The sequence below is a fragment of the Podarcis pityusensis genome (genome assembly GCF_964106645.2).
Source record: "Podarcis pityusensis genome assembly, chromosome: 5".
Lineage (NCBI taxonomy): Eukaryota > Metazoa > Chordata > Lepidosauria > Squamata > Lacertidae > Podarcis > Podarcis pityusensis.
Genome location: NC_138032.1, coordinates 40,080,800 through 40,091,105, shown reverse-complemented (window position 1 = coordinate 40,091,105; position 10,306 = coordinate 40,080,800). Strand labels below are relative to the sequence as shown.

General features: G+C 41.1%; 2 protein-coding genes across 6 annotated transcripts in view; one reads left to right on the top strand and one right to left on the bottom strand.

Moving 5' to 3' along the window:
* Positions 1-5,916, top strand: part of LIMS2 (LIM zinc finger domain containing 2) — a 32,896-nt gene extending 26,980 nt beyond the window's left edge. For both annotated transcript variants that reach the window (XM_081008448.1, XM_081008447.1), the window contains exons 8-10: positions 11-59; positions 207-282; positions 1,898-5,916. In XM_081008448.1, coding sequence (XP_080864574.1) covers positions 11-59; positions 207-282; positions 1,898-2,045 — 273 coding nt within the window. In that variant the 3' untranslated portion in view covers positions 2,046-5,916. The remainder of the gene's footprint in view (positions 1-10; positions 60-206; positions 283-1,897) is intronic.
* A 766-nt stretch (positions 5,917-6,682) lies between these two features.
* The window catches only part of MYO7B (myosin VIIB), a 60,925-nt gene continuing 57,301 nt past the window's right edge, over positions 6,683-10,306 (bottom strand). For all 4 annotated transcript variants that reach the window (XM_081008395.1, XM_081008397.1, XM_081008398.1 and 1 more), the window contains 4 exons: positions 9,879-9,995; positions 9,314-9,397; positions 8,645-8,764; positions 6,683-7,659 (listed from right to left, as the gene is read on the bottom strand). In XM_081008395.1, the coding sequence (XP_080864521.1) occupies positions 7,570-7,659; positions 8,645-8,764; positions 9,314-9,397; positions 9,879-9,995 (411 nt within the window). In that variant the 3' untranslated portion in view covers positions 6,683-7,569. The remainder of the gene's footprint in view (positions 7,660-8,644; positions 8,765-9,313; positions 9,398-9,878; positions 9,996-10,306) is intronic.

Below are 10,306 nucleotides of genomic sequence, written 5' to 3'. Positions count from 1 at the left end.
TTCTGCACAGCTCTTTGGAGATGTCTGCTATAACTGCAGCCATGTGATTGAGGGGGATGGTAAGTTTAAGCCTGTTTGTCAATGCAGCTGTTGCAGCCCTGCACGGACAAGGCCTCAGTGATTGATTTCCCCCCACATCTGTCCTTGCTCAATTTAGTACAGTTCTGCAGTTTGATAACCCACCCTTGTTTGATATTTTCCACTAGTGGTCTCTGCTCTCAACAAGGCTTGGTGTGTGAACTGCTTCGCTTGTTCCACCTGCAACATCAAACTCACATTGAAGTAAGTGGCAAGCAAAGGCTGTTCTGGTGGGGGAAGGTAACATGACTCAGGGAGTTCCTGCAGTCTGGCAGTGTTACATTGTGGTCAGAGTAACTGGCTCAAGTTTGGCAAGAGAAGTGTGTAAATCATAGGAGACACTCCTTGAAATCACTGAGAAAATATGTATACAAGTATACACTCAAACAATGTTCCATCACCGGCAAGTAGTTTGACATTTCTTTTTGGGCCAGATAGTCCAGACTGCCACTCCTTGTCTTGCAGTGTTCCTATGCTAGTCCTGTTGCATTTGCAGCTAATGTGTGACGGGAACAGTGCCATAATTACTTTCAAGGAGGGGACATGTCATGTCAACTTGCAAGGTGGAGGGCTCATTCATAAGATTTGCTTTCAGATAGTCACTTAAGCCTGCCAGTAGGGTCACTGTATGCATACCTGTAAGCAAATCTTCTATCAAGATAGGCTTTATTCCATTGTGTCGATTGGCTGCCATGGCACTTGCTCACTACCCAATCTGCTTGTATTTTGATTTCCCAGTTTGTTGACTGACATGACAGGCCGGAGCTTGCTCCACCAGCAAATTTTGTTTTAGAAGAAGTGCCTTTCCCCCACCCCCAAGCCTGCTGCTTGAAGTAGCAGGCTGGAGCAAGTATCTAAGAAGATCTAGTCACAATTGAACACACTTACCGTATTTTTCGCCCCATAGGGCGCACCGGCCCATAGTTTTTTGGGGGGGGGGGGAAATAAAGAAAAAAATATTATTTCCAGCCCCCAGAACAGGCTGCTATCTGCAAGCCTAGGGAGCCCGGCGGGAAGTCGCGCCGGGCTCCCAAGGCTTGCGGAGAGCTGCCCGAAGCCCGGGGTGCGCTCCCCGTGTTTCGGGCTGCAGGCTGCTGTCCGCAAGCCTTGGGAGCCCAGCGGGAACTCTCGCCCGGCTCCCAAGGCTTGCGGATAGCTTCCTGAAGCCTGGAGAGCGAGAGGGGTCGGTGCGCACCAACCCCTCTCGCTCTCCAGGCTTCAGCGAAAGCCTGCATTCGCCCCATAGGACGCACACACATTTCCCCTTCATTTTTGGAGGGAAAAAAGTGCGTCCTATAGGGCGAAAAATACGGTACCTGGAATTTCAAGCACTGAGTTTATGAAACATATTCATTTTATGAAAAGATGTGAAAAATGCAAGAGAAAGAAGCAAGCGTCAAGCTGATACCCTTTCAGAAATCATGAAACGTCCACACATTTTGATCCTAGCCTTCTTCCGGAGCAGTCACGTTTTCTTTCTTTCTTCAGAGAAAGCTCTGATTGGGATCCTTTTATCTCAGACAGAGAACAGAAATGGACAAGGGAAGCAGTCTGCATCCAGTACCTGGCAGGCAGTGGCTCCCCAGCCTCACTGGCAAATATATTTCTTTGTTTTACCCTTTTAAACCTGCGATGCTGAAGACTGGACGTGAGATCTTCTACTTGCATAGTTCTAACTCATTCGTTTGGAACAGATTTTATGTTGGCAAGTTTTTTAAAAAAATGAAAGGAATGTATACCACATACCTTACTCACTTAGATGTTAAGCCTCACATGACTTCCTAACTGAAAATTAAATCCTTCTGTATTTCTTTGAAAGGAATAAGTTTGTGGAATTTGACATGAAGCCAGTGTGCAAGAAGTGCTATGAGAAATTCCCTTTGGAGCTGAAGAAGAGGCTGAAGAAGCTGTCTGAGTTGGCCTCCAAGAAAACTCACCCAAAAGCTCTGGACTTAAACTCCGCTTAAACAGGTCTGTACCCTCTGCTGACTGTATGCACCCTCACCAGCTACAATCTGCCTCAGCTACTGATCACAAAAGGAACTTTTAAAAATGGTTTCAAGGACTCAAGACAAACAAAAGCTCACCAGTTATATCTTGCACTCTGAATGTTTATTCTGCTCAGGTATAGTGTGTGCAGAGGCTGTCCTCCAGAAGAGAATGGTGGCAATATGCAATAATGCACTATGATTTTTTCCTTTTGTATAAGTTGTGTATCATGTTCTCTCACTATTTGCCCATTTTGTTTTGAGATTCAGGCTCATGTTACACACTTACTTGAATTCTTCTGTCTTCTTCCCCCTTCTCTCTCTCTCTCTCTCTCTCTCTCTCTCTCTCCTTTTATACCAAAATTAGCCTGGCCACACAGCAAGTGGGAACACAGGAAGGTTGGGTAGAAAAAGACTACTTAACCCCTTTCTTCCAAAAACAGCACAAAAACACATTTTTTTCCATTTAACATGCCTCTTGAACATTCTCTTAAAATTGCAATGGACTAATCAAAACCAAGTAATAATTTTCCTTGCAATTGTTAGTTAACTCATTTTAATAGTTTGACATTATTTAGTATAAGCCTGCATTGTTATTATTAGCTGGCTGACCTTTCCTGCTGTAGTAGCTAAGCTGCATAGGCCAGGATTCCATAATATAGAATCTGGATGGACCAAAGTGGCTGAACTGTAAGCCTATCATTTTTGAAAGAGACTGTTCTTGGTGCCTGCATTTTTGAGATTTCTGAGCGTTTAGACCAGGTTTCCTCAACCTCGGCCCTCCAGATGTTTTTGGCCTACAACTCTCATGATCCCTAACTAGCAGGACCAGTGGTCAGGAATGATGGGAACTGTAGTCTCAAAACATCTGGAGGGCCGAGGTTGAGGAAGCCTGGTTTAGACCTCTCCTCCATATTAGTGAGCCCTCTTTTTTGTCTGTTATGACACAGTATAAGTAAATCCCTGGAGTCTTAACCCAAAAGTAGTCTTCCTACAATGTACATTTATTTCAGTGTTAGTTGTAAAGCAATCCTCTTAATGGTCTCTCTCTGAAGCTGGAACTATTTATTACCTCAGCAAAATACATATTCCAGCACACATCTGAAAACAGCTGTGTGTTCTTAATCCTTTTCCCCCAGCCACTTTTCTGTCATTTCCAGTCTTGGAGCTCAGGGTATGTGCCAGAGAGGAGGGATGGGATGGTGCAGGGAGGGAGAGGTTGCTGGGTATGGGGAAAGTGGCAGACAGTGGAAGTACGAAGCAGTCCTCCACCTGCCCGTTCTTCACTGTGTGCTCCTTCCCACCCTATCATTAGCAGTACCAGGCCATGTGGGTTTGGGAGCCCTGTGTTTCTCCATAATTTTGTCATTTCAACCTAAGTTCTCCTCAAATTACACCATAGTATTTGCTTTCCTGTAATAGGAAGATAAACACTAGCACAGAACAAGACTGTTTAATATAGAAAAGCATAAATCTTACTTATTTACAATGTAAGTTAAGAATCATGTATTGCTTCTACTGATGGGAGAGGACTGGTTTTTCTATCCTATTCTCCCAAACTAGTCCTTAAATACCATTATTTATCTGCTACTTACCTACTAGCACTTAGTTTGTATTGTCACAACTAATAGCACAAGAGGATTGCCCATCTCTTGATTTGAGACTATCCTCCAAGCACAAATATAGAGGAACATGTTTCACAATGTAGGACATAATTTTCTTAGGTCTCTAGGATAAGTACTCCTGAATTTGGACTCTCACTGAATTGGTTGTCAGTCTCATCCAGAGCCCTCTATGTGCTTCATTTAAAATGGTACACATGTATATGTGCTGTCATATTTAAATGGAGTTAAACACAGAACTTTGAGTCTATGTCGTTTGCCCACAACACTGAAATGAAAGTGAATATCCCTTGTGAGTGGAGAAGTTGTGTGAGAGCATTGTGGTTCCCATTCTTACTAAGGCAGTGATGGATATGGCAGACTGCACTGCTGTAGGAACAAAGCACAGGTTCTACTGTCAAGAAGTCAAAAGGAAGATTCATGCAGAATCTTCCTCTGCAACATACCTAGACATAGGTGCCAATTCCCTCGGGCTCTGGGTGCCGGAGCACCCACAAAATTCCCCATGAAGGGGCTGGACACCCCCAAATTTTGGGGCCAGGGCCATGCATGCTGCATGGCACCCACGGCCCAAGCATCCATGGTTGAAGGGCCAAGCTGGCACTCCTGTGCCTAGAGAACACAATTCTTATGCCTTAGAACAATGCTGGTTATGCCTTAAAATGGCATATATGTGACTAGTGGAGATGCATGTTTGAAAATAAGTAAAGCAATGTTGATTGATGATACGGATTCCTGATCCAGCAAGTGATATGGATCTGCTTTAACCATTTTAATGTAGTGCTCCATAGAAAAACAGATTTTATTATACTATTCTTCCTAATACAAATATGTCAAGACTGGGTGCCATATCAGATAGGTTTTCAGGCCAGCTTTAACAGTGTAAGAAATCAGTGCTATACTTTCTAAATGAAATGTAAGGCAAATACATTAAAACATGAAATTTGTGATGAATGGAAATGTCCTGTTACAAAGATGGACTAGGAAGAGCTATTTGAAATGCCATAGCTCAAATTAATCTTAGGAGACCTTCAGGAAAGTAATCACTGTGGTACAAATCTCCAGAGTTATCTAATATGAAGTATCAATTGTTTGTCACAATGTTCATCTTCCAAATACAGAATCTGTCCGTTGAAAAAGAAACAAAATTGATTGGCCAGGAAATAATTTACTTTTATTGGGGTAAGTAAATGGCTGTTTCAGGGCAGCCTAGTAAGAGTGATTAGCAGAGCTGAACCAAACCAGAAGCCTGGGTTTGTAAATATTTTGTGCCCCTTGGAAAAGGACCCCATCTTTGGGTTAAAATGGTGTACGTGTTGAGGTGGGGAGCAAGATTGAACTTCTACAATGAAGTACTACGATAAAGTATTGGCTGGGTGTGCAATGCGATGTGCATCCAGCAGTGAGTGTTGTCTGCTGGAATGTGTATTTGGGTGTGTAGTGGAATGTGCAAGTCCAATATGAGTTCTTGTGTGACTGTAGCTCGATTGAATCTTCAGAGGGAGGGCACTACAGTCTCATTTGCTCTCACTGTTGTCACCATAGAGTCGAATCAGACTGATTCCATGAAGACATATTGTTCACAATGTGGTTTCTCATTGCCACTCACTTGGTGAATGAAGGAAGCTGCCTTGTTTAAAAATGGCACAGAAGCAGCTCATCAGGGGAACCAGGGCTGTGAGCAAGCATGAAAAATAGCATGTAAAAATGGAAAGTACTGGTAAGCATGGAGTTGAAAGCACATTTTTCATCTTAACTATAAACAAGTATTACAGTTTGTTACAGCTTTACTGACCATTCTATGACAAGCGACTTTTGTTCCATCAAGGCAATCAGGAAGTGCCAAAATTATAGGTAAATAGCAATTTAATTCATATTACATATATTATCCTTCCAGTAATTGCACTGAATATAGATTTAACTGCTTATAATATATTGTTATAATGATATAATTTTTGTATTAACATATTTTATATCACTTGCTACTAAAAATGATTCATTTTGTATAAGATCCCATTCATACAATAATGCATGGCATCACACTTTTGTAAGACCTAGGTAGTTTCCTGCCAGTATTTTGCTCCAGGATCTTGTAATTTCACTAGCAAAAGGGTACATCCTGATGATTAAAATACTACATCCCTCCATTTTACCATATACTCTTGAAATGACAACTCACTGCTATATATATTTTAACTCTTCACAGTAAAGATTATTTTAAAACTGCACATCTTGGATTGCTTTTATTTGGTGCAAAAACTTGCTGCAGTAAGTTGTTTTTCAAAAATCTGCAAATGTTACTGAAATGTCATTAAGACGTCTAAGTAATGTAATAGTAAAGGTATAGCATTGTAAGCTGCTCTGGTCAACAGGTGTTCTACTGTAGTTACTGGACCATTTGTTTGGTCCTGATGGATCTACCAAATATTCAGCATAATATGGTTAAATGCCTGCCAGCTTTCACTAGTAAGGAAATGAAAGAAATGCTTTAAGATATAGTATATATTCCAGAGTGTAATGTTGCATCTTTCTTCTGCAATGTGCAAATGTACGTATTTACATCTAATGTAATGCCCCATAGCTGTGAGACCCTTATCGTTAGAGGATTCCAGCTTTATTGCGGTGTCCAATTACTTGTGAATAATCAGTTTCTGTAACAAAATACAGTTCCAGCCCCCAGGCCCACTATGTGGAGAAAGAGTAGTTCTCAAAAATACAGAAGCTGGTCATCTCCTTCAACTAAAGCAGAATGTTGATTTTACTGCTTAATGTATTTCACTGGAATTACAGCTGTTGTGCAGGAAGGATTCTTTGACCCAAGCTGTAGCCTTAAGCATTTTGACAACAGAGGACTGAGGTAAGCTGTTCGAGCGTTTGATTTATTCTTAGATATACATTTCTAGAAGAAAGTTGACAATATCACTCCCACTACTTTGCAATTCTCTTTAGAAAGTGGAAACAATTTGGCTGTTACCATTAACAGAAAGCAGACACCCAAAATATTTTAAATCAAAAACTTCAAATTGAATTTACATGAAGAATTCAAAAATACAGTACAATCTTGATCCCAGGTAAGCATTCCCTGCCAGCAATGGATGCTGTGCATGGAATGTATGGATGTTCTTTTTCAAAGGTCAAGTACTCTGAAAGGTGTGGCACTCATTTAGCTGCACAAAGTTACTGAAGCTCTAATCCCCCAATACCCAAGCAGGAAAAAACCTTCATTGCAAAACTGTGCACCTTCTTCTAAGTTGAACAAAGACTAACTATTTTGACTACTTTGGCAAATGACAGGGGAAGCCAACAGTAGTCTTTCCTCATCTGCTGAAAATGTGAGGACACTAAAGGCAGCTTCACTGCTGAAACTGACACAACACAATCCTACGCATGCTTCCTAGCAGAAGCATGTTTCTTAAGCTAAGGCAACAGTCATGGAGTAGACTGACTCTTCACATCATGAAGATGCTGCTTCCATTCATTTCTAGTACTTCTCCACGACTTAAAAGGTAACAGCCACCTTTTGCCATGTGTGCTGCAGGTTTGTGCAGATGCCTGGCACATGCCAGGACTGTCCTGCATTCCTGTCCCTGCTCAATAGGAAAGGATGGTCTAATCTAGTACAGGATATACTTCCAGAAAAGCGGAGGGAATGACAGCTAGCCTTGTTGAAATCAATGAGTCATAAAATGTTTTAAGCTGTAGTTAGTTTAAAAACAAATACCTTTTTGCTACAACAGCAGCTTTTGGTTCACTCTCCTAGGGTCAAGAAGAGGTAAAACTAGAGACTGCGCTGACAAATGTAAAGCTAAAAATGAATTCCTTCCAATATGTGGCAAATTTTCAGTTTGGCACAGCCTGTGAATGATGGTCTCTGCACATCCTTAGGCAGGGAGATGTGAATCCTTCTGTTTGTTTGCAGCATTCAATAACAAGTTCACATATGATGTCAGCAGGTCATCCATTTTGTATCCCTGAAGGAAAAAACAGACATTTAATGAACTACCCTGGAAAGAGCGAGACAGACATGAGACCCTTTAGCAGTCATGGAATGTTTCACAATAGTAGACCAGCCAGTTAAGATAAGCAGCATTCTGTTGTTACTCCTGCAAATACTGTTGGCTTAAGATATTAACACTGCTAAGCAGTGTACAAAAAACTTATGTTTTCCTCTGATAAAATTGGAATTCGGTGGTTTGTGGAAAAGCAACATAAAATATCGTAAGTCACAGGAGATGGGTTGTAAACGGGTTATAAAACATTAATTGGGCATTTCAAGGGTGAGGTAAATGATGCCCTTCCCAACTTATTTGGTGACTGCACAAGTAGTCTTAAGGAATTGATCTCTCAGAATGTCCTGGTTGGTCATGAGACAAAGAAAACCACTTTAAAAATAAATGAAAAGTTAATAATGGGTGCTGATTGACAGATATATACATCTTGTTCAAAAAACTGTCTAAGTAGTTTGAGGCATTTTAATTTAAAACACAAAACATTTCTCTGTGTATGTATTTTCCCTAGGTTGACACTATGTCACAGCTGTGGGAGCTTTGACTCCACAAGAAGTGAATCTTCTACCCCATATACCTTTTGTAGTAATATAATATGTGCCTAAGTTCCCAAAACCACCAATATGCACATAATACAAGCCAGTTCTGTTTCCTCCACAATCCCAAGCCCGTTGCAATTATATCTTTCTGCTGTTTAACACACATACCATGTTATCTAAGGCAAGAAGAGACTTCATCTATTTCAGGATTTTTCGCAACTACCCAAGGCAGAACTATTACTCAGGTTTGAGAAAAGGGGAGCAATGTGTAAATATTTGAAATAGCTCTTGGTGACATTTAATCAGTGCACCATTAGAGGAAGGAGAAAAAGGGTTAACCAGTAATTACCAGGTCCTTCCTTCCTCAGTGGATGGTCTTGAGCAAATCTGAAATCATAAGCTTTTCTTACCAGGGAAGTCTCACAAAGGATCCGGCTCCCTCGTACCAGGTTCCCTATGGTCATGTGGAAATATGTGCTGCCACTGCTCCAGTTGGAGATTTTAGTGAAAGGGTAAACTGTCAAGATCTCCTGCAATTTAAAAATAAAAATAAATGCTACATGTAAGTTTTATTAGAACAAACAACTCAGGTAGTTCTCTACAAAAAGAGACATGTGGCACATCTGGTTTTCCAGGATGCAGTTATGTGCTGATGCCTCATCAGATTATCTTCTACACCAATCCCTATTGATCTTAAATAGCACTTCTGACCATAGAATAGAAGCCAAGCTTCTGTTTATCTGCTGTCTGGCAATGTTGCCTGAAGGATCCTACCAAGAAGATGCCACCTGAGTTTCTCCTTCCTGGGTGTGCAGGTCTCATGTTTATCCCTTCTTTATAAAATTGTTTTTATTTCCCTTAATGCTTAAGGCTGAAAACTAAATTCTGTTGCCCAATGTACAGTTCTGCTTCTGTTGAAGAAAAGTACATTTCCTGCTGGAATCCACAGCTCTCATCACATCTCCCTATGCCTTTACCTTAAACGGTTTTTTGAATGAAACTTATGGCATAGCTCAGTGTGTGTGTGTACCTTTTCCAATGGGTAGGTTCGCTGTCAAGTATCAAAATATGACTCTTACCTTAGATTTCATATGTATTAGAGAGACTCCTTGTTTGTTGATAGCAATCAATACAATGTCAGGGATATTTGGCTCCGAGGTTTGCTAGTAAAGAGGAAGAAAAAATGAGTGATAGCTGTTGAACTATTTTAAATCACCAGCTGTCAGTGTCCTCTTATTTGCACAAGAATCTAACAAGTTCTCAGTCAAAATGTATGTAAGAATAAGAAAATCAAGTGTGTGTCATGGGAATATTGCACGCTGCAAATAATGCATGTGCTTACAAACACTCGGTGCCTTACTCCTCCCATATTTGGCTTCAGACACATGGGAGCTATTTGGAACTGGGAACCAGTTAAGGGAGAAATGGTTAAGCTTCATCTCCTCCTACAATTTCACCCCACTCCCAAAGTGGCTTTTCTTCAGAATGGAGGTGGCATCAATGCCGAGGACGCCACATCACAGGAATAGGCCCTAAGTAGACTCAAGAGCTTAAAAGAAGCAGGACAATAGAAGAAGCTTCTACTCTGCAGAAAGCACCTTTCCAAATGGAGCCACACACAAAAACAGCACCTTTGAAACTCACCTTCACTTCAAAGAAGGCTGAGCCAAATGTTGGCCAACGATGTATGTACTTCAAGAAGGCAATCTTGGCCTCGTCCACAGTCTTCTGTTCATGTTTGCTGGCGGCAGAAGTAATATTCTGCATAAAAATACACACGAGTCAAAGCGGGGGGGGGGGGCATCTTTCTCTCGCAGTAATGGGTCTCAAGTCATTGCTCCCAGGTATGAAGAATGCAAAACTTATCTAATGCTCCTTGCTACATAAATTTATTTACTGAGGCATCTCCCCACCCTTGGATTAGAATGATACAAAACACCCATCCTTTGGTCTTCAGGTTTGAGTGAGTTAAAAATCCAAATAAAGTAAGTACAGCATGATGCCTGCCATTTTTAAAGTGTTTTAGCAACTGTGGGGACTTCAGAGGGTCTCTGAAAGGACTGCCATCAGTA